The sequence below is a fragment of the Periplaneta americana genome, chromosome 12 (assembly GCF_040183065.1).
Source record: "Periplaneta americana isolate PAMFEO1 chromosome 12, P.americana_PAMFEO1_priV1, whole genome shotgun sequence".
NCBI classification, from domain to species: Eukaryota; Metazoa; Arthropoda; class Insecta; order Blattodea; family Blattidae; genus Periplaneta; species Periplaneta americana.
Window position 1 is genome coordinate 148424713 of NC_091128.1, and position 25503 is coordinate 148450215.

At 37.5% G+C, this 25503-nt stretch overlaps 1 protein-coding gene across 12 annotated transcripts in view; it reads right to left on the bottom strand.

Annotated features, from left to right (window-relative positions):
- LOC138710978 (NAD kinase-like) overlaps positions 1-25503 on the bottom strand; it is a 242643-nt gene that overhangs the window by 89159 nt on the left and 127981 nt on the right. The window contains exon 1 of one of the 12 annotated variants that reach the window (XM_069842224.1): positions 17283-17379. The exons of 10 other annotated variants lie outside the window; for them this stretch is intronic. In XM_069842224.1, coding sequence (XP_069698325.1) covers positions 17283-17344 — 62 coding nt within the window. In that variant the 5' untranslated portion in view covers positions 17345-17379. Of the gene's footprint in view, positions 1-15341; positions 15491-17282; positions 17380-25503 lie in introns of those variants that run through there. One more of the 12 variants, XM_069842221.1, reaches the window with a different exon arrangement.

Below are 25503 nucleotides of genomic sequence, written 5' to 3' on the forward strand. Positions count from 1 at the left end.
CATCCCGCTTAGCCCCAAATATTTTCCTAAGCACCTTATTCTCAAACACTCTTAACCTATGCTCCTCTCTCAGAGTGAGAGTCCAAGTTTCACAACCATACAGAACAACCGGTAATATAATTGTTTTATAAATTCTAACTTTCAGATTTTTGGACAGCAGACTGGATGTTAAGAGCTTCTCAACCGAATAATAACAGGCATTTCCCATATTTATTCTGCGTTTAATTTCCTCCCGAGTGTCATTTATATTTGTTACTGTTGCTCCAAGATATTTGAATTTTTCCACCTCTTCGAAGGATAAATCTCCAATTTTTATATTTCCATTTCGTACAATATTCTCGTCACGAGACATAATCATATACTTTGTCTTTTCGGGATTTACTTCCAAACCGATCGCTCTACTTGTTTCAAGTAAAATTTCCGTGTTTTCCCTAATCGTTTGTGTATTTTCTCCTAACATATTCACGTCATCTGCATAGACAAGAAGCTGATGTAACCCGTTCAATTCCAAACCCTGCCTGTTATCCTGAACTTTCCTAATGGCATATTCTAGAGCGAAGTTAAAAAGTAAAGGTGATAGTGCATCTCCCTGCTTTAGCCCGCAGTGAATTGGAAAAGCATCAGATAGAAACTGACCTATACGGACTCTGCTGTATGTTTCACTGAGACACATTTTAATTAATCGAACTAGTTTCTTGGGAATACCAAATTCAATAAGAATATCATATAATACTTCCCTCTTAACCGAGTCATATACCTTTTTGAAATCTATGAATAACTGATGTACTGTACCCTTATACTCCCATTTTTTCTCTATTATCTGTCGAATACAAAAAATCTGATCAATAGTCGATCTATTACGCCGAAAACCGCACTGATGATCCCCAATAATTTCATCTACGTACGGAGTTAATCTTCTCAAAAGAATATTGGACAAAATTTTATACGACGTCAACAAAAGTGATATTCCTCGAAAGTTACCACAGTTGGTTTTGTCCCCCTTTTTAAAAAGAGGTACAATTATGGACTCCTTCCATTGTTCTGGTACAATTTCCTTTTCCCAAATAGCAAGCACAAGTTTATAAATTTCGCTATATAATGCCCTTCCACCCTCTTGTATTAATTCTGCTGGAATTTGATCGATACCTGGAGACTTGTACTTTTTCAGATTTTCTATCGCAATTTCGACTTCTGAAAGCGTGGGTTCGGGTATAAATGGCTCAGCAGTTTGTATTTCAATTTCGTCCCGATCATTTCTATTTGGCCTATGTACATTTAGTAGTTGCGCAAAATAGTTTTTCCATCTGTTTAGGATTGATGGAGAGTCTGCAAGCAAGTCACCATTTGTGATCTATAATATAATAAAATATCATAAAAATATCATATCATTACTATCAATTCCGCTAGAGACATGAAGTCTATACTCGGATATTGGCTTCTTTCATTGTTGTTGTTTAGTCAATTGTCCGAAGACAGTTCTGAACCTCACATGTGATATCAAGAAGACACCACTTATACGGCAACTAGGCCAGGAGATAATGGGTAGGGTGGCCAGTTCCTTTCCCCTCCATTGCATACATCGCCGACTAGATACATATTACGCTAATCAGACTTCAGATGTATACAAACAAATTGTTCTTCCTCCGACACATATCGTCAAGTGAGATGTACTGCCTGATAGTAGATGTGCATATCAGCCAGAACCTCAATCAGAGAAGTTCCTTAATTATGGTGCAAGAAAACAAAATGCAATATATATTGTATTCGTGCAATAAAGACGATGAAAAATGTAATACGGTTGATGTAAATAAAGACGAGTATTTTCTGTGGACCGAAAGTACAATGCAGGTTCGAGTAAGTTAAATAAAGAGGAGTATTTTTTTCCTCGATCAAAAGGGCTTAATGCGAGGATCGTGACAAGGTTACCAGGTTAAATGAGAGAATAGTTAAATGACAGGAGATAAATATTATAGTAAATTTAATTGACAGGAATAAACGAGAAGTTTTAATTATGTTACAGCAAGTTTAATATAGCCTATTATGCATTTGAAGTTCTTATTGAAGATTCGTTTAAATTAAGAAGATAATTTTCCCTGAACCAAAAATACAATGAAAGTTCGTGTATATGAAGACGAGTATTTCTCCTGGACCAAAAGGAGAGGAGGCGAGGACTTTGACAAGGTTAGACTGGGTTAGATGGGACGCTAGAAGTGACAGGAGGCGAAGTTTTAGTTATGTTACAGTAGGTTTAATATACTGTGCATTTGAAATTCTTACTGAAGGTCCGTGTAAATAAAGAAGAGTATTTCCCCTGGACCCAAGGTACAATGAAGGTTCGTGAAGTAAAGACGAGTATTTTCCCTGGACCAAAAGTAGAATAAAGGTTCTTATAAAGACAAGTATTTCCCCTGGACCAAAAGGACAGGAGACGAAGATTGTGACAAAGTTAGATTGGGTTAGATGAGGGGATAGTTAAGTGACAAAAGGCGAGGATTTAATTAGGTTACAATAGGTTTAATATATTATGCATCTGAAATTCTCATTGAAGGTTCTTGTAAATAAAGAGGAGTATTATCCCTGGACCCAAAGTACAACGAAAGTTCGTGTAAATACATACGATTATTTTCCCTGGACCTAAAGTACAATGAAGGTTCTTGTATATAGAGACGAGTATTTCCCCTGGACCAAAAGGACAGGAGGCGAGGACTTTGACAAGGTTAAATTTCAAGTTTTTTGTGTGTAAAGATATGTTTTAATCCTAAATTACGGCTCATTTGTGCTTAGTTCTCGATTCACTCAGGAGTTACCGTAATGACATAATATAGCACTAGTTTAATCTAGAGAATCTACACTTTTCAATGCTGAAAGAATTATTAAAATCGATTAAGTAAGTTCTTAGATTAAGCCTACCTCATACAAACACACAATCACTCTCTCTTTATATTACGCACATGTATTCCATCATTGAATACAATTATATCCGTACAAAAATAGTCTTAAATGAATATCTTCCCTTTGTTGTGCAATAAATAAACGTAGAGTCATTTGTTTTCATGTCATATTATTATAGTCCGAGTCGGCACTGACATAAAACGCTTTGTTATTTTAGAACTTATATCTCGTTAAATATAAGTACTATCAAAATTTTGCATAGAATAAAACTTGTTCTTAAACCAACTTTTTTATAACATTCTGCTACAAATCAATAATAAGCTAGATATTTCGACTTATTTAATTCGGACCCCTTTATAACCCTTCTTTTAAAGAAAGTATTTTGAATACCATATAGCCTAAATTCTAAGGGACCAAACGTAATTTATATACTAATTTTCATAGAAATCGGTTCAGCCATTATCGCATGAAAAGGTAACATACAGGCAGCAGTGGCGTAGCATGAAATTTTGAGCAGGGGAAGCTAACTCAAATTGTCTTCCACGTACATATGAAATAACGTATTGGAAAGATATAATCTTAAAGTAAATAGTAGTCAATGCCAAGTCAGCAGTCGAAGATTGGTTGGTACCTCATAAGTAACACCAATAAGACATCATCTCAAATGGTACGTAGTAAAATATGATTTCATGGTTTACACACATCTCTAACAAATAGACACATATATGTATAATTTAACACTAGCTCACTCCCTGTCATATTTAGAGAACTCACAATATTAACGGTCAATAAATACAGTATTAGTAATTACGTAAGTATGCATCTGTCTTGGTTGTGTCCTTCATTGACAGCAAGGGAGTCGGTCGTTTGTTTTTTAAATCACACTTTTGTTCATAAGTCAGTCTTGATAATGGAATTGTCCTAAAAATTCAAGTAAATTGGTGTCAGCAACAGTTATTTCACTCATTATTTATTATATCAGCCACAATGCACACTAATACTTCAACTAAACATAACTCACGAAAGGGATAACTCGGAAACTAAATTCTTTTCCATGTTAAAGCTAGCTTCTTGCGAGCCTTGCAACCAGGGTAGTTTGTTAGAAAGAGATGGAAAATCTGCGGGGTGGGTTACACAGAAGAATGAGGGGATTGGAAGTTGATGTGTGCAGGCTTCATGTTTACTGCTGCATCACAAATCATCCTGAGCTGTCGCATCACAATATTTAACGCGTAAATAAAATTGTATTAAAATTAATAAATAATTTTGTTCATAAACTGCAGGTTCGTTATGAAATTATTATTAACTGGGGAAGCTGAGCTTTTTAGCTTACATTGACGCTACGCCACTGACAGACAGACAGACATGCAAACAAAAATTCCAAGAATGGAATTTTTTGCCTCAGAATCGTTAATTATACATGTTAACACCAATTATTTTTGAAAAAGCGAAAATTACCAGAAAAATTTTGGTTACAGTATTGTTATTAGTATAGATTGCGTATGCCTACACCAACCTGCATCACGATAGCTTATTTAACAAGAAAGCTTTGTGGCGTTGCTTGGAAACATAAAGCATTATCAGATGGTTCAGAGTTCACGTGATCGCGATAATCAGCTGTTGGTACAGTGAGATACTAAGCACTAATTATCCATGTTGGCAACGTGTTTGTATCATTTTTCACATCGAGAAAAGCATTGGAGGATCACGGAATGCACGACTGTTTCTTAATGGGGGACGTACAGTACATGTCAATGAAAGTACACAGTCAATCCAACCAATTTTAATTAATTTACAATTCATGTAGGGAAATAGTCCGCTAAGCCTCGTGTTAATAACATATATCAAAATATAATTAATTATTTATTCCATCTTATGGCTTAAGCATTGAATTACATATGAAAGAAAAACATATGAAAGGAAAACATTGATGTGTTATCGGTACATAATATTTAGTCTTAATACTAACGTTTTCGCCCTTTGTAGGACATCTTCAGGTACGAGATATAACAAAATATCATCTAAAATAAATTACAAAACTTGCTTTACATTTGGAAATGACATGATTGGAGTAAAATATGACATAGTGACAATATTAATCATGCACAGCAACATTAAAATATCCTGTCAAAATATTAAAAACAAATTTAAAACGATGTGAATTTGTATAGCTATGAAATAAAACTGAATACGTGATGTTGGCAAAAACGTTAGTATTAAAACTAAATATGATGTAACACATCAATGTTTTCCTTTCATATGTTTTTCTTTCTTATGTAATTCAATGCTTAAGCCATAAGACGGAATAAATAATTATATTTTGATATACGTTTTAATTAGTACAAAATGAGCTCTGTTGTGAAGGCAATTTGCATCATGTATAATACACGAATTTCTAAGAAGATCGGCAATTTCCAAACCCAATAAAGTTAATTATATTAGAAATAAAAATGGAAGTACAATACTCAATACATAATTATTGCATTAAAAAAACAAATGGAAAATTGAGAGAGAGATTGGGAGATCAAATTCTGGAATAGACTTCATCTGGAAAAAATTTAAATGGAAGACCATGTACATTGTGAATTTAGTTAAGAGGTGCGAACATTTTGGGGCCCGCTGCCCGGCGGTCGAGCCAGCTGTTGTCCAGCTGTTTGCATTGCGTAGGCGGCTCTGGGCAAACTGACGAAAGTAAATTATTACCCCGGGATGATGAACGTAAAAGAAAAAAAAAAAATCAGTAGGAAAATAATGAGCCTTCGTTTGAATCAAAGCATGAAATATCTATGAACTAGTAATCGATACTAACAATTTATTGAATTTTGTTTTCTGCATAAGATAACAGATAAATGAGCTGGCCACTATGTTCCCAGAACTATTAAGGTTAAGTGAAATTAATTCATACAAGCAGAATTATTTATACTTTTCAACCCACGCGGGATTCGAACCCATCTGGAAAACAATTTTAGGACCTAAAAACGCTGGTATTAATATAAATCCGTTTATTTTCAATCTAAACAAAATGTTTAATTTTTAAGGTCAAAATCGAAAGCGTGATTTTTGGTCATCTGTACCATCCAGTTCCATTAAATAACATCATTTATGTAGTCCAAGGAAAGAACGGTAAACAACAGTAATATCATACGTAGCATGACAAAGGAACTAAATTGTTAAAAGACAAAATGTATAATAAAGTGCCAACTTCCTGAAATCTCCATTTCATCATCATTAAATTGCATTCTCCGAACGTCGTCGTGGCGACCTACGCTCGGAGGGGGCTGGCCTAGGAAACCTGGGTAAGCAGCCAACCTTAGTGTAGTCAGCCGGTGTGGGTTGAGGATGTGCCTAGCCTGAGCTTAGCATAATAGATTTTGAAAGATCGCAGTACTGGGTCGTAGTGTCCCCCTCCCGAAATTAAATTATTATTATTATTATTATTATAATTATTATTATTATTATTATTATTATTATTATTAACATCATCTTAATAATGTCATAATTATTAGGAAAGATTGTATTAGAGATCTTTGTGTCTTACTTGATTCTAAACTATATTTCCATGATCATGTGCAAAATATTTACATCCATTCATTAAAAATGCTTGATCTAATTAGATCTATAACTTATTCTTTTTTCTACTCCTATGTGTCTATTAATTTTATACTATACATTGGTTAGATCCAAGCTTGAATATGCATCTACTGTATGGAACTCCATTACTTCCACTGACTTGGCTAAATTGGTGAATATGATGAAGGATCGGTGGAGCGGAGAAAAATTCTCTCCGGCACCGGGATCCAAACCCGGGTTTTCTGCTCTACGTGCTGATGCTCTATCCACTAAGCCACACCGGATTCCAGTTCCGTTGCCGGATTGAATCCTCTCAGTTTAAGTTCCACTTCTTAGTTTACTTTTAGTGGCAACCCTCATGCACTGTGTCCCAAATGTCTGACAGTGGCACAATGTCCAACACATTAATGTGCAGAAGTGCACTCATTATGAGTGACTAAGTGGCCGGGATCCGACGGAATGAGCGCCGCTCCACCGATCCATCATATAACACAGAATTCCTGCATGGAAATATCATATGTACTTCGGTACATCGCTATAATATATATTCAAAGAAAATTTAGCCTATTTCCTTGTGTTCTTATAGATTTTTACCTAATTCCGATAATTATAAATATGAGATTAACTTCAAATATTTTAATTGCTGTAGTTTATTTGCCAGACGTGAAGATCTTGATTATTTTTTTTGTGAAGTCATCAAGGGTGATAGGGTCTACTGACTGTAAATTCTTCTTAAGCAATATCAGTCTTCGTATAGCTGCTCTCTAAGGGTTTAAGATTTCATAAAATGTTTTATAATATAAATTCTAAATCTCTCTATCCGGTCTGCAGATGTATAAAATATGCTAACTTACATGGATTGAATTTGGATCCATTCAATGTGTAGTATATAGTTTTTGGAGTTTTATGCCAGTTGTTATTAATTTATGTCTTTTGTTTAGATATGTAAATTATTATAATATTATTCTCGTCATATTTTATATCATTTGTATTATATTCATTTATATGGTTCCATCCTTTCATTTTGAATTATTAGTATTTTTAATTGTCATTATTTTAATAATTATTTCAATGTACTTTTATTGTACTTCATATCATTGTTAAGGTTTTTGTTATGAAAATGTCATGTGCTGAACTGTTATTGACCTCTAGCTGTTGTACAGCACATTAAATATTAGTAAATTAGTAAATAAAAGCATTATTATTATTATTATTATTATTATTATTATTATTATTATTATTATTAATATTATAATTTGTTAGAGTAGCAATTTTTAAGATCTCTTTTGTATCGCATTATTTATCAGTGTATACCTACATTTTCAAGAAGGTTTTCGACCTGAAATTGTGAGAGCTTTCCATTTGATTCTAAATCCACGCAAGTAATGAATAATTTATCGTTTAAAATAATAGGGAAGAATGAATAACCAACCAAGACGGATTCATAGGAATTGGCACTAACGCCTAGCATATGACAAGGCAATTGGAGAGAGAAAAAAAAAAATCTTGGTTATTATCGCATATGTTTCAAGGCAGGGATATGATAAGTCAATGTCAGGGTAAGACTGCCAGCGAGATTAGATATCAATCATCAGCGTTGCCTGATTTGATTGTAGACTTTCGTTGCATTCACTGAGGCAAATGCAGGGTAAATCACTTCGTAAGAACGTCATTTAAATTCGGAAGGGAGGTAAACTCTTACAGTATCTCACAAGCAAACGTTCTGATGGGAGCAGATAAAGTTTTTTTTTCTTCCACCATGTTAATAATGTCAAAAGAAGTACTTATACAAATTTTGGCCACTCGACCGCAATTACGAGGGCCGTAAAAAAATAAGTTCGCCAGGGTTGCTAACAGAAAAAAATACATAATTTCATTGGACAAATTTATTGGAACGGACACAGTAATTGTTGAGCTATTTTTAAATATATTTTCCATCGGAAATGAGACATTTCTCATATCATGGGCACGATAGAGAGAGGTGCAGACGCAGTCAAACGCTGGTTCCGATCTGAGGCGGCTGACTTCTACGACACAAAAATTGATCCCATGGTATGACAAATGGCTCAATTCCAATGGGGGATATGTTGACAAATAGCGCAACAAGTGCTGCATATGTTTCAATAAATATTTCCATGCAATTGTGCTTTTTTCTATAAACGGCCCCAGGGAAAAATCACTTCCTGGACGGCCTCGTAATTGCGATCGAGTGGCCAAAATGTGTATAAGCACTTCTTTTGACATTATTAACATGTTGGAAGAAAAAAATTTGACTTTTTTATCTGCCCCCATCAGAACGTTTGCTTGTCAGCTGACGACTCTTCAACAAAACGCAACATATTCAGAGATTCTTCACGACTGAGATGGGATTTGATTGTTAATTGAAGATTCCGTTCCTTCTCAACTATTGAACTCGAAAGCATGAATTTCTACCAACTGAAGTACTATTTAACATGGCGTAAGCGAATGCAAAAGTGGCTAGATTCGAAACTAAATTGCTGAGATTAATTAGTTAATTCATTCATTAATTCAAGTTTTCTGCTAAGGGCAGGTTCTTCACTGAAAACGCAGCATTCTCCAATCTTTCCTTCTTTCCACCGTCCTCCTAGTCTCCGCATACGACCCATATATATTAATGTTGTATAGCAGTGGTTATCAGCACTCGCTGAAATGGGTAAAGGGTAACAAGTGCGTTGTAATATGCTCCGTCGTGCAGAAGGGAGAGGTAGATAGCATACCCGCCAGCAGCTATGGATGCAAGCCAGTGCAATGTTTTATTCACGGGTAAGAGACGCTATCCCGAGGGTGCTCTGTGCTGATGATCACTGTTGTATAGCATCTGATATATTCTCCTGCCCCGAGCTTTTCTTCCGTTCACCATTCCTTCCAATGCATCCTTGAGTAGGCAATTTCTTCTTAGCCAGACACCCAGACAATTCCTTTTTCTCTACCTGATCAGCGTCAGCATCATTCTTTCTTCACCCACTCTTCCTAACACAGCCTCATTTCTTTTGTCTGTTCATTTCACACGCTCCATTCTTCTACATATTCACATTTCAAATGCTTCCAGTCGTTTTTCATTTTGTCATAATGCCCATGTTTCTGCCCTATACGATGCCCCACTCCACACAAAGCACTTCGCTACTTTCTTCCTTAGTTATTTTTCCAGAGGTCCACAGAAGATTCTCCTTTTATCTGTTAAAAGCTTCCTTTCCCATTGCTATCCTCCTTTTGCCTTCCTGGTAGCAGCCTTTTCTACTTTAAGACAATTGGGTTTAATAATAAGTATTTTGTCTATAGGTTTTTCTATTTTGGCTTTTTTCATTTGTTAACTCTGCATTGTTTAAAGCGCTCATTATTATTTATGGATTAATACTATTTTGATTCTTCTCTATTATATTATTATTTAATTTTATAAATTATTTCTCATATATTCTAATTAAATCAGTAATAGAAAAAAGTTCTCATACTTTAATACACCTATAAAGGAAATTATAGATCCAATAGATGATACTACATTTCAAGTCATGTTACTGGTTATAGTACACTCAAAGTATTTGAAGCTGTCCACTTGCTATACTGCTTCATTCAAAATTCTCACGTTTACTTCCTATATTTTTCTTACGATAACCCTGGTCTTCGTCTTGTTTTTTTTATTAGGTTATTTTAAGACGCTTTATCAACAGCTTAAGTTATTTAGCGTCTGAATGAGATAAAGGTGATAATGCCGGTGAAATGAGTCCGGGGTCCAGCACCGAAAATTACCCAGCATTCACTCATATTGGGTTGAGGGTAAACCCCGGAAAAAACCTCAACCAGGTAACTTGCCCCGACCGGGAATCGAACCTGGTTTCACGGCCAGACGCGCTAACCGTTATTCCACAGGTGTGGACTCGTCTTGTTTGCATTTATCTTCATCTCATACTGCTTACAGCTGTCATTTAGCTCCAATAGCATGTTCCTCTTCTGCTAATAACGCCACATCAGTAAATCTTATGCATCTTATTCTTCTTCCTCCTACAATCACCCCTCTAATGTTTTGATAACAGCTCTTCACGAAATCCTCCACGTAGATGTTGAACAGAGTACGTGATAAATGCAGTGGAAACAATGGGTTAATGAGCCAAATGGATTATGTTGCGCTGCTGGAAAAGTTTTTCCTGAGATTCAAGAGCCACCATAACCAATATAAAACTTACTTATAGTAGTACATCCGTTGTCAACACACTTTTTAAACAATATAGTAAGACAGTATAGCAACTTATTCGTTTTGGTGAAAATGAATACATGAAGGCAATTATATGCCAACATTTAAAGTTCAAGGACAAACTTATCATTTAATTTGAAATATGCTGGTCAATTGTCTGTTAGGTCTAATATGATACCAAGTTTAAAAGTAGAATTGGTTGAACAATTCCAGAAAGTATTGCATGATAACAGTTACATTCATAATTTTAAATACAATTTTGAAAACAATTAACGAGCAAACTATTTAGGCTATAACTTATAGCACGATAATTTTTCGCTAAGTAATAACAAAGTTGTATTTGAAAATAAAATAGATTTAAGTCAATGATATTAATTTGTAACAACTACAACGCAACGCGCAGGTATGGCAAGTTTATCTATCTATACTAATAATAAATCTATAGCCGAAATTTTTCTGGTAATTTTCGATTTTCCAAAAATAATTGGTCCTAAGATATATAATTAACCGCCCTGAAACCGAAAATAGCTTTTTTTGAAATTTTTGTCTGTCTGTCTGTCTGGATGTTTGTTACCTTTTCACGTGATAATGGCTGAACCGATTTATATGAAAATTGGAATATAAATTAAGTTCGTTGTAACTTAGAATTTAGGCTATATGGCATTCAAAATATTTTATTTAAAGGGGGGGTTATAAGGGGGCTTGAATTAAATAAATCGAAATATCTCCCTTATTATTAATTTTAGTGAAAAATATTACATAACACAAGTTTCTTTAAACATAATTTCCGATAAGTTTTGCTCCATTCAAAATTTTGATAGGACTGATATTTAATGAGATAAATGAGTTTCAAAATTACAATAACAACGCCATTTAAGGCGGTGTAATGAAATAAAAAACAAATGACTTCGTCTCTAAGGGGCCTTGGACAACAACAATCGAAAGCTATGAAACATAGCCTACAGAGAATGTTTCTATGTTTGTATGAAGTAATAGCGGAAGCTAAATTAACCAATTTGTGTAATTAATTATTATTTAACCATTGGAAAGTGTAGTTTCTCTGTATGGACATAATGCTATAATGTTATTACAGTAAATTCTGAGTGAATTGAGGACAGGTAAGATTAAAATAGCTTCTTATGCACAGAAAAATTGAAAGGCATTCGTTTCCTGTATTTTCTAAAATAATTTTTATGACCAAATGAGTGGTTACTTACTTACAAATGGCTTTTAAGGAACCCGAAGGTTCATTGCCGCCCTCACATAAGCCCGCCAGCGGTCCCTATCCTGTGCAAGATTAATCCAGTCTCTATCATCATACCCCACCTCCCTCAAATCCATTTTAATATTATCCTCCCATCTACGTCTCGGCCTCCCTAAAGGTCTTTTTCCCTCCGGTCTCCCAACTAACACTCTATATGCATTTCTGGATTCGCCCATACGTGCTACATGCCCTGCCCATCTCAAACGTCTGGATTTAATGTTCCTAATTATGTCAGGTGAAGAATACAATGCGTGCAGTTCTGTGTTGTGTAACTTCCTCCATTCTCCTGTAACTTCATCCCGCTTAGCCCAAATATTTTCCTAAGCACCTTATTCTCAAACACCCTGAACCTATGTTCCTCTCACAGAGTGAGAGTCCAAATTTTACAACCATACAGAAGAACCGGTAATATAACTGTTTTATAAATTCTAACTTTCAGATTTTTGGACAGCAGACTGGATGATAAGAGCTTCTCAACCGAATAATAACACGCATTTCCCATATTTATTCTGCGTTTAATTTCCTCCCGAGTGACATTTATATTTGTTACTGTTGCTCCAAGATATTTGAATTTTTCCACCTCTTCGAAGGATAAATCTCCAATTTTTATATTTCCATTTCGTACAATATTCTGGTCAAGAGACATAATCATATACTTTGTCTTTTCGGGATTTACTTCCAAACCGATCGCTCTATTTGCTTCAAATAAAATTTCCGTGTTTTCCCTAATCGTTTGTGTATTTTCTCCTAATATATTCACGTCATCCGCATAGACAAGAAGCTGATGTAACCTGTTCAATTCCAAACCCTGCCTGTTATCCTGAACTTTCCTAATGGCATATTCTAGCGCGAAGTTAAAAAGTAAAGGTGATAGTGCATCTCTCTGCTTTAGCCCGCAGTGAATTGGAAAAGCATCAGATAGAAACTGACCTATACGGACTCTGCTGTATGTTTCACTGAGACACGTTTTAATTAATCGAACTAGTTTCTTGGGAATACCAAATTCAATAAGAATATCATATAATACTTCCCTCTTAACCGAGTCATATGCCTTTTTGAAATCTATGAATAACTGATGTACTGTACCCTTATACTCCCATTTTTTCTCTATTATCTGTCGAATACAAAAAATCTGATCAATAGTCGATCTATTACGCCGAAAACCGCACTGATGATCCCCAATAATTTCATCTACGTACGGAGTTAATCTTCTCAAAAGAATATTGGACAAAATTTTGTACGACGTCAACAAAAGTGATATTCCTCGAAAGTTACCACAGTTGGTTTTGTCCCCCTTTTTAAAAATAGGTACAATTATGGACTCCTTCCATTGTTCTGGTACAATTTCCTTTTCCCAAATAGCAAGTACAAGTTTATAAATTTCGCTATATAATGCGCTTCCGCCCTCTTGTATTAATTCTGCTGGAATTTGATCGATACCTGGAGACTTGTACTTTTCTGGATCAAAATTATCGCATTTTAATTTTTTAATACAATTTAAGTAACATAATAAACGATTTATCCTTCTATCAAACACGAATGTTCCCTGGATTAAATGTCCTATTTTAATTATGTAATTACTTTTTTATTTGTAACGGGTGCAGCGGAGCGCATGGGTACGGCTAGTTATATTATAATTTTAGGGCTGCTAATTTCGTTCAATTCCCGCATCTTCATGAAGCTTGAGACGATAGCTTAATTACTTACAAATGCCGTATCCACGTTCAGAGAAACTTTTCGACTCCAAAATGTCCGGAAGAATAAACTACTTATGTGCGAGTCAAACCTCGTGACTGAACGTGCGTGTGTATGAGAGGGGGGAATTGCAAATTATCTTAAGGCCTACAGTAAGTTATTGATCTTTAGGAGACTAAAATAGATGGTTTTCACATAGGTAACTTCTGACTGATTAACAGTGAAGGCTGGTTCACAATAAACCGGAAACGAGAATCGGAACGAAAACGAAAACTGTAAAATTGTTGAAATGTGTACATTTAAATGTGAGCATTCACAATTAACGAAAAGCTTGCCGGAGCCCGGGATCGGGAACGGAGAGTTGACCAAGTTTCAACTTTGGCGTTCACGTTTCCGATCACAGCCCACTAGATTCATTCTATTGCCATCTAAAAGCTATTTTGTCGTCGTATATTTTGTAGCAAGAAGACCGTGACATAACCTATGCATTATTTTGTTCTGTGCTGTGCATCATGGAGCAAGTTTTATTTGATGACATTCTAATTTTGAGTGTTGAGGAAAATCCTCACGTTTACGATAAGCGGCGCGCCTCGTATAACGATGAGAAAATGGAAGAGAATACGTGGCTTTCAATAGCTGTACCTTTGAACACCGATCGCAAGCGAATCATATTTTATTACTGTATTGGTTGTATTACACACTACATATTCATGCTTCAGTTCAATAACTACTGTTGTGTTCATTTTTGTTTTATTACAAATGTTTCATCTCTATTTTAATTATGGTAGACTTAAAATAGGTTGTGATAATAAAGATGCATGGGGATATTTATAGTACCGTACCTAATGAAATGTTTCAGTTGAAATTTCGAAGTTGGTTAACCTGTGTTTATGTTGGCTGCCTTGTACTCATGAGAGAATGCCATTGGTCAATTATACACAAATAACATCAGAATGCATAATATCGTCTTTACATATCGTTATTGACATGCATATCGATATGCATAGTCGTCTACGTTCTCGGTTTATTGTGAATCAAAAATTTTCATATTCACGTCCTCTGCTTCTCGTTTTCATTCTGGTTCTCGTTCCCGGTTTATTGTGAACCAGTCTTTACCAGGTTGTTGAATTTACCGCTAAATTAGGCTATTAATAATATACGAGTAACTCAAACATTGAAAACTTTATTTGGTCAGTAACACAAAATAATAATAATAATAATAATAATAATAATAATAATAATAATAATAATAATAATAATTATTATTATTATTATTATTATTATTTAAAGAGCAAGCAACAAAAGCCCATTCGAGTAGTTTACCAAAGAGAAAAACTCAGACCTTGTAATATAAATGTGCACTGCATGAACTCGGTTGCAATTGAAGTTACGACCTGTGCGAAATTCGTGACCTGTTGTTGCCGCACTGTGACATCAATATACCGAAAAAAAAATTATCTACGAAGAAACGGTACGACAAAGTCCACGTTCTCCTCTTCCATGAAGGAAACGTGCGTTCGCACAGCCCGCGGTAATCAGCACAAACAGACGCCATTTTTCTTGTGATGTTAACCCCACCATATCGCTCCTCCATACTTGACCCTGACCCTCACAACGCATGCGCAAGAAATGAAATTAATGACGTGTCCATGATAAATGTTACTATCGTCGTCGATATAGAGAAGGCCCTCGAGCTCGAGCGTTGTCACTTACGGCCACGTGCCCGATCTCTTGCGCTGCTCGTCGTCACTGTCCGCCCGGTGCTGCGCCCTGCCGAGCAGATCTGCTGTGGAGCCGTTCCAGCATCTGACCCCGGCCATGGCAGACTCGCGCGCGAGAGCGGGGCGCCGGCCTTAAGAGGGCCCCCACCCCGCCCCGGCGGGGCGAGCAGAGGGGAGCAGAAGGGAAGAAGAGGACGATAACTGAAGAGAAAGCAAGGAAGAAGGGGAAGCGAGAAAAGGAAGAAAGATGAATGATAAAGAGACACAGACGGTTGGGTTAAAAAATAGGTGGATGAATGAACGAATAGATTAGGCAGATGGACAAAAATATGGGAGGGCGAATGAATGGATAGATGGGTGAGTGAGCGAATGGACGCATAGATGGGTGGGCAGACAAAAAGATGAATTGATGGGTGGACGGGCGAATGGATAGATGAATAGGCGGATGGACGAATAGGTAGATTTGCGGATGGATGGAAAGTTGGGTGGACGAATGAATGGATAGCTGGATGGGTGGACGAATGGATGGATAAATGGATTGATGGAAGAATGGATGCATAGATGGATGGGAGGACGAATGGATGTATAGATGGATGGGTGGACGAATAGAAAGATAGGTAGGCGAATGAATGGATGGATGAGTGGGCGAATGGATGGATAGATGAGTGGGTGGGCAAATGAATGGACAAATGGATATATGAATGGGTGGACTAATGGATGGATAGATGGATGACTGGATGAATGGATGGGTGGACGAATGCATGGACAAGATGGATGAGTGGGAAAATAGATGGCTGGATGGGCGAATGGACGGATAGATAAGATAAGATAAGATAAGATAAGATAAGATAAGATAAGATAAGATAAGATAAGATAAGATAAGATAAGATAAGATAAGATAAGATAAGATAAGATAAGATAAGATAAGATAAGATAAGATAAGATAAGATAAGATAAGATAAGATAAGATAAGATAAGATAAGATAAGATAGATAGATAGATAGATAGATAGATAGATAGATAGATAGATAGATAGATAGGCGAATTGATGTATACATTGATGAGCGAATGTATGGATTGATGGTTGAGCGGATTGATGGATAGGTGAATGGATGGATTGAATTGATGCCTGGATGGGAGAATGGACGGGTGGAAGGGAGAGTGGATGGATGGATGAATGGATGGAAGGGAGAGTGAATGGAAGCCGTATGAGTGGGCGAATATATATGGATAGACGAATGGATGGATAAATGGAATGGACGAGTGGATGGATAAATGGGTGGGTGGGCAAATGAATGGATAGATGGCTGAGTGGTGAATGGATGTATAGACGGGTGGGTGAATGGATAGACAAACTGGGTCGGTGGGTGGACGGATGGACAGATGGACGAGTGGTTGAACTAATGGACAAAAGGGTGGGTGCGTGAATGGATCGACAGATGGGTGGGAAAATGAGTAGAGGGGTGGGTCAGTGGGTGAGCGGATGGACAGATGGATGAGTAGTTGAATGTATGGACAGAAAGGTGGATGGGTGGGTAGGTCAACGGAAGGGCAGATAGATGAGTGGGTGAATGGATCGATAAATGTTGGATGAGTAGGTAGGTGAATGGATAAATATATAGATGAATGGATAAGTGGATGAGAATATCTATGAATAGATGTGGTAAGTGGACGTGTTGAAGAATAAATGGATAGGTTTTGTTAGTTTATGGGCGAATAGGTGAGAGATGGCTAGACAAGTGGTTGTGTTGGTTGGTTTACGGGTGAATGGATGGAAGAGGAGAGAAGAGAGTCTTTTTAATGAGCAAATTAAGTGGGTTGATGGTAATGAAGCTCGATAGTAGGGGAATCCGATGTGTTTTGGAGCTCATCTACCCATATAACTCGATCACAAAGTGTTATCACTCACAAACCTGCGCCTTGACTTACGTACCGGTGCACGGTGGCCTCAGACTGGGCCCGCTGCAGGACCTTGCTTGCTAGGTGTCGCTCCATGCTTCTGCGAGTGACTATCGGCGTCACGCACCTGTAACAAACGACCGGCCTTGCCGAACAGATAAACGGCTCGGCTATCGGAGCAGCGCACTTTCCCCACTTTTGAACTTCCCGCTGTGCGATGTTCCGAGGACGCGGGCAGCGGAGCTTGCTTCCATAACGTCTTTGTGACCACCGAGGCTCAAGACGGGTAAAGGCGACTGGAGCGTTGTGTTAACTACTTCCGGCTCGTGTCGAGGTTATCAAAGCATGGGAGCCCTACTTCCACGACCTTCAAGCTAGTAGGTATTTCCTTGTTTGATGAAAGTTTCAAAATATAGATACTGTGCTGTACTCACTTCTCAGGGCCGGTGATGGAGCAACAGTGACAAAATTATATCGGGGAATATACCAAAATGCTTTGAGAAAACTGACATACAGAAAATTTGCGAGAAAGAAAGAAAGAAGGAAATAAAAAAGAAAGAAATAATGAAAGACAAAAGAAACAAAGGAAGAAAAAAGAAAGGAAAAACGAAATGACGGAAGAATGAAAGAAAGAACGAAAGGAAGAACGAAAGAATGAAAGGAAGAAAGAACGAGAGAATGAAAGGAATAAAGAACGAGAGAATGAAAGGAAGAAAGAACGAAATAACGAAGGAAGAAAGAACGAAATAACGAAGGAAGAAAGAACGAAATAACGAAGGAAGAAAGAAAAAAAGACGAAAGAAACAAACAAAAAGGAAAGAAAGAAAGAACGAAAGGAAGAAAGAACGAAAGAACAAAGAACGAAAAGAAGAAAGAATGGAAGAACGAAAGGACGAAAGAAACAAACAAAAAAGAAAGAAAGGAAGAACGAAGGAAGAAAGAACGAAAAGAAGAAAGAATGGAAGAAGGAAAGAAATAAAGGAAGAACGAAAGAATGAAAGGAAGAAAGAACGAGAGAATGAAAGGAATAAAGAACAAGAGAATGAAAGGAATAAAGAACGAGAGAATGAAAGGAAGAAAGAACGAAATAACGAAGGAAGAAAGAACGAAATAACGAAGGAAGAAAGAACGAAATAACGAAGGAAGAAAGAAAAAAAGACGAAAGAAACAAACAAAAAGGAAAGAAAGAAAGAACGAAAGGAAGAAAGAACGAAAGAACAAAGAACGAAAAGAAGAAAGAATGGAAGAACGAAAGGACGAAAGAAACAAACAAAAAAGAAAGAAAGGAAGAACGAAGGAAGAAAGAACGAAAAGAAGAAAGAATGGAAGAAGGAAAGAAATAAAGGAAGAACGAAAGAATGAAAGGAAGAAAGAACGAGAGAATGAAAGGAATAAAGAACGAGAGAATGAAAGGAATAAAGAACGAGAGAATGAAAGGAAGAAAGAACGAAATAACGAAGGAAGAAAGAACGAAATAACGAAGGAAGAAAGAAAAAAAGACGAAAGAAACAAACAAAAAGGAAAGAAAGAAAGAACGAAAGGAAGAAAGAACGAAAGAACAAAGAACGAAAAGAAGGAAGAACGAAAGGACGAAAGAAACAAACAAAAAAGAAAGAAAGGAAGAACGAAGGAAGAAAGAACGAAAAGAAGAAAGAATGGAAGAAGGAAAGAAATAAAGGAAGAACGAAAGGAAGAAAGAAAGAATGAAAGTAAGAACGAAAGGAGGAAGGAAGAACGAAAGAAAGCAAGAACGAAAGAATCAAAAGAAGAAACAAGGAAGAACGATGGAAAAAAGAAAGAAAGAAAGAGCGTAAGCGACCACAGAAATTGGTAAAGATCCTCGTAATTATAACTTTTTCTTATAAAAAGAAGGAATAATTATTACAGACTACATAGACCAGCCTTGGACATAAAAGGGAAGGAAAAAGGAAATGAGATACCACCGTCTAAGACCATTCCGCTTCACCGCTTTAGAAACGAACACACAGTAAAGGCTCATTCACAATGAAAATTAAACATAACGTAAGCGTTAACTTAAAAATGTAAACGTTACGGTAGAATCAAGACCATTCACGATGGGAACATAAACATAACCGCTAAGATACTTGGTAATCATGGAAACATAACAACGACACCATTTCCTCATATTCTGTCGTATACATCAGCGCTCCACGATTGTGTTCTTTTGCAAATCACGTAAGCATTAAGCATGAAAGTTTGGAGTTTGCAAACTTTCATGTTAACGTCTAACGGCAATGTTTATGTCAATGTTTATGTGAATCATTGTGAATGATCCCATTTGGTAGCCTGGGCGCAAACTTTTGTGTTTATGTTACGGTTATGTTTAATTTTCATTTTGAATGGGCCTTAAAGCACTGTGCATTAGTGGTGATTTTATGCGGCCAACGAAAGCCGAAAACTACGATGTATGCCTTATACAATCCGTCACTCAGCAATGCTTAATGCTTGCCTTCAGGTCTACTTGTATCGGTTTGATACACAACTGTTTCTGCCGGGGAATGTGGAGTGAGGAGTTAAGGGGTAGTCTGTAGTACCTCAATTGAGGTAATAACTCCCAGGCCTGACATAAACCAAGGTAAAACTCCGAAGAAACGTCGTGGTAAAATTTCCATAGATGTGTTGTTCTTTCAAAACAATGCACCCGCTCATAAATGTATAATTGCGTTGAAAAAAATTGATGAAGTTGGCTGTGAGTCGATTATCATTTCTCATATTCACCAGATTTAGCTCCCTCATACTAACTATAATGTATTTTAAAAATTAGAAGAAAGAAAACATTGGAAGGAAAGAATAAAGCAATCATGAGAATTATGGAAGTGGTTTGCAAACCAAGACCAGCAATTTTAAAATAGCTTATCAATAACGTCTCGTAAAAAAAAAAAAAAAAGATACAGCCTTATGCGATTCTCTCGCATCAAAAAAAGCGAACAAACTGGCTATAGCAAGGAGACTTCATAATAGAAGCATTCGCAAATGAACGAAATTGGATATTGCTTAAAAAACTTGATCTACAACAGTGAGGAACACCGCTGAGTTTCTGAAAGGAGGCATATCAGTTTCAGAAACAACATCCAAGAAGAATAAATTGTCACGGGAAAATACCAGTCTATCATGCTTTAGAACACTGTCCACTTACTTTCCTTCCTACGTACATATCCGTGTTTCCCCGCTGTAAGTCGCTGTCAGAAGAAGATATCGGTATTATAAACAGTTCTTATCGTTAGTGAAATTCGTGCATAATCCTACCATATTATTGTTACAGTTCCGTAAAATGTTACTGAAACGTAATTACTTCCATTATGACGGCATAACTAGTGCCACAAAAATAATATTATTAAAAGACTTTGTGCGAGATCGTGCGTATTTGCTTGGTTTCCGCACAAAACCAATCCGCGGAAAGTGTAAAATTCCACATTCAGTATTCCCAACCTAACACACACAACAATTTCCCTCTCCTTACCGCTTAAGTGACATATTGATTTTACTGCTTTAGGCTTTTAACATATTATTTTTAGAGACGTTCAATATAGTAATAATTATAAATTGGAAACTTACCACTGCAATTTCACCTAAATAGCACTGTTAATTATTGTTTTTAAATATTTGCAAAAATTAAGTAAACTCTACAACTCCACTAAAGTTACTGCATTCGTGATGCAAGTAACATTAAGGAAGCCGTGAAAAAATCAACAAGATTCCAGATGCCGATGTTATTACTGCAATATGTCATATAAATAATATTGTTAAAATATTAAAATGAAAAATAAATCATTACATAACCTTACCGTTTGTTTTAAGTTCGCATTTATAGACTGGGAAAAAAAAAGACAGACGTATATCACGGCCTGCTGGAGTATAGTAAACACAGAAAACATTTTAAAGCAACAATGTTGAAGATAGATATTTTTGTTTTGCAAATTTGCCGTCATTGAACAGAAACCAAGATGGAGATTTCATTGCAACTAATTAGAAATTCCTCTTTCAGGTATGTAATAAACGATCTTCGCACAAAATAATGTACGATACACGAGCGGTATGTTTGTTTTCATGTTCTCGGAAATTAAAAAAGCTCAACTACGTTTCGCTTTTTCAAAGTTTTCCTCGAACATGAAAACTTCAACATACCGCTCTTGTAACGCATATTACTATTACGTGCAATAGTATTGAGGCCTATGACTGCTGTCATAGCAACCCATTCTTTATACACCATGATATCAAGCTATCCATCATTACAAATTTGACATTTTATTTCTTTATTGATTTTATTGTTCATCCATTCATAGTTTTCTGCTCAAGGGCAGGTCTTTCACTGCAAACCCAGTATTCTCCAATCTTTCCTATTTTTGCCTTCCTTTTAGTCTCCGCATACGATCCATATAGCTTAATGTCTATCATTATCTGATTTCTTCTATCCCGAACTTTTCTGTTCACCATTCCTTCCAGTGCATTCTTCAGTAGGCAGTTTCTTCTCAGATAGTGACCCAGGAAATTCCTTTTCCCCTTGCTGATCAGTTTCAGCATTATTTTTCCTTCATCCACTCTTTCTAGCACAGATTCCTTCTTTATTCTGTCTGTAGTCCATTTCACATGCTTCAGTGTTATCCACATTTCAAATTTATCTAATCATTTCTCTTCACTTCGTCGTTATCTCCATGTTTCTGTCCCATACAATGCCACACTTCACACAAAGCACTTCACTGGTATCTTCTTTAGTTCTTTTCCAGAGGTCCACAAAAGATGCTCCCTCTTCTATTAAGAGCTTCCTTTGCCATTGCTATTCTCCTTTTGATTTCCTGGCAGCAGTTCATGTTACTGCTTACAGTACACTCCAAGTATAATAGTAGAACTGAGAGATGTTGAGGATTGGTGTCGTCGATGGTTATATTTGAGAAACGGAAGAACCCCAAGAAAACCCCCGACTGCCACCCTGTTCCCCACAAGCGAATGTAAAATCCACAGCTCTCACCAGGATTCGAACTTAGATCGCCTGCGTGACAGGTTCATGTCTAGATCACGCAGTCATCCCGTAGTTCAAAAAGAGGTTAAACTATTTGCAGAGTTAAAACTCAAAGAATTTTGCGTTGGAGATAGGAAATTGCCGTGATGGACAGCCTCAATGATAAGAAAACACAGACAAAATTAATTTAAAACTTGTGGGAGAAGCATACAGAAAGTTAAGAAAATGCTGTAAGAAGATCCAGTAAGGACTATGGAGTCTTTTAAATTATTCGAGCATAAAAGCTTAAAAATATTATGTAAATTACATTGACAGCATTAAAAATAGTTCGAAGGAGATTTTTCTTCGAGATACTGTAAAAATTCAAGCGAGAATAATTTCACTGTATGGCAGCGGCACTGACGGAGCTATTGACAATTACAGTGATTTTACAGTTGGGTACCTCGAAGCGCTGTGGTTTTCAGTAGAAAACGTAGACAATAGAGAGTGCTTGTACGTATGTACAAGGACGGGGCGACCTAAAATCTTTCTGCATGTAGACTGTTTAGGTAAACTCTTTATGCATACATTTCTCGGGTGGTAGGGATGAAATGATTAGGAAACCCTACGGGTTGTAATTCAATCGTGCAGATACCGTATGAACGGTTCAGGCAGCTCTATAACAGTCATCAGATGTCATAACCTCAACCCGAATGTCAGCAGGATGTCACTCAGATGGCCATCCGTAGCTATTGTCAGCGCATTTCGAATTGGAGGATCAATGTCAAACAATGGACTGCATATGCCACGTGTGCTTAACCCAATCCTGGACCATTTCCCTCAACTGAAGTCAGTTGGAACAGCCGGGATTACCACTGCTTCAGATCAGTGACTCATGCATACTTTGTACGTTTGTACGTGACCTTGATCCGCCAGTTCGACATGCGCTAAGGAGTATAGCGACTATTTTTGTGCGAGTTATGACGTCACTGAGGAGTATCGCGACTATTTTTGTGCCAGTTTTGACATCGCTGAGGAAATCGCGATTATTTTTGTGCGAGTTATGACGTCGCTGAGGAGTATCGCAACTATTTTTGTGCGAGTTATGACGTCGCTGAGGAGTATCGCGACTATTTTTGTGCGAGTTCTGACGTCACTAAGGAGTATCGCGACTATTTTTGTGCGAGTTATGACGTCACTGAGGAGTATCGCGACTATTTTTGTGCCAGTTTTGACATCGCTGAGGAGTATCGCAACTATTTTTGTGCGAGTTATGACGTCGCTGAGGAGTATCGCAACTATTTTTGTGCGAGTTATGACGTCGCTGAGGAGTATCGCGACTATTTTTGTGCGAGTTATGACGTCGCTGAGGAGTATCGCGACTATTTTTGTGCGAGTTATGACGTCGCTGAGGAGTATCGCGACTATTTTTGTGCGAGTTATGACGTCGCTGAGGAGTATCGCAACTATTTTTGTGCGAGTTATGACGTCGCTGAGGAGTATCGCAACTATTTTTGTGCGAGTTATGACGTCGCTGAGGAGTATCGCAACTATTTTTGTGCGAGTTATGACGTCGCTGAGGAGTATCGCGACTATTTTTGTGCGAGTTATGACGTCGCTGAGGAGTATCGCAACTATTTTTGTGCGAGTTATGACGTCGCTGAGGAGTATCGCAACTATTTTTGTGCGAGTTATGACGTCGCTGAGGAGTATCGCAACTATTTTTGTGCGAGTTATGACGTCGCTGAGGAGTATCGCGACTATTTTTGTGCGAGTTATGACGTCGCTGAGGAGTATCGCGACTATTTTTGTGCGAGTTATGACGTCGCTGAGGAGTATCGCGACTATTTTTGTGCGAGCTCTGAGGTCGCTGAGGAGTATCGCGATTATTTTTGTGCGAGCTCTGAGGTCGCTGAGGAGTATCGCGATTATTTTTGTGCGAGTTATGACGTCGCTGAGGAGTATCGCAACTATTTTTGTGCGAGTTATGACGTCGCTGAGGAGTATCGCGACTATTTTTGTGCGAGCTCTGAGGTCGCTGAGGAGTATCGCGATTATTTTTGTGCGAGCTCTGAGGTCGCTGAGGAGTATCGCGATTATTTTTGTGCGAGTTCTGACGTCACTGAGGAGTATCGCGACTATTTTTGTGCCAGTTTTGACATCGCTGAGGAGTATCGCGATTATTTTTGTGCGAGTTATGACGTCGCTGAGGAGTATCGCAACTAATTTTGTGCGAGTTATGCCGTCGCTGAGGAGTATCGCGACTACTTTTGTGCTAGTTCTGACGTCGCTGAGAAGTATCGCGATTATTTTTGTGCGAATTATGGCGTCGCTGAGGAGTATCGCAACTAATTTTGTGCGAGTTATGCCGTCACTGAGGAGTATCGCGACTACTTTTGTGCTAGTTCTGACGTCGCTGAGAAGTATCGCGACTATTTTCGTGCGAGTTCTGACGTCGCTGAGGAGTATCACGAATATTTTTGTGCGAGTTGTGACGTCGCTGAGGAGTATTTGAAAGCATTTGATTTACAGCACTGTCATGTTCTGCGCGGTTGGCTGAATTGTGCCTCAGCAGACATCGCCCGCCGATGTGTGCCAAGGTCCGCCGAGAGGCCTTGCGCGCCCTCCTTGACGGCTGGCCGGCCGGCTCTTCCGGATGCTGTAACGACCCTGCACCAACACCGTTAAGGAAGTGGAATCCCTCGGGTGTCTGGCTGGACGCTGGACTTTCTCGCGCATCCCACATATTTGCAAAGGTGGCACTCCTGCATCGCCGCGCCGGCCCTTGAGACTCCAGTCACGTCTGGAGAAAGTAGCAACCGATCACGCAACTTCGTCCGAGGACCTCGCGCGTTTTTCGGGCAGTTCGTTGATCACCACCGCTGCTAAAATTGCACTTTGGACAATACATTACTTTCTACAGAGGTCCATATTTGCTACAACTTAAATTTATTTCTATACATGACAGAGCTTAAATCGTTGTCAGTAAAAATGTCGAATATATAAACACATAACGTGCGCCTATATGTATGTTCATTATTTTGTGCGAGATCGTGCGTATTTGCTCGGTTTCCGCACAAAACCAATCCGCGGTAAGTCTAAAATTCCACATTCAATATTCACAACCTAACACACATCACAATTTCCCTCTTCTTACCGCTTAAGTGACATATTAATTTTACTGCTTTAGACTTTTAACATATTATTTTTAGAGACGTTCAATATAGTAATAATTATAAATTGGAAACTTACCACTGCAATTTCACCTAAATTGCACTGTTAATTATTGTTTTTAAAT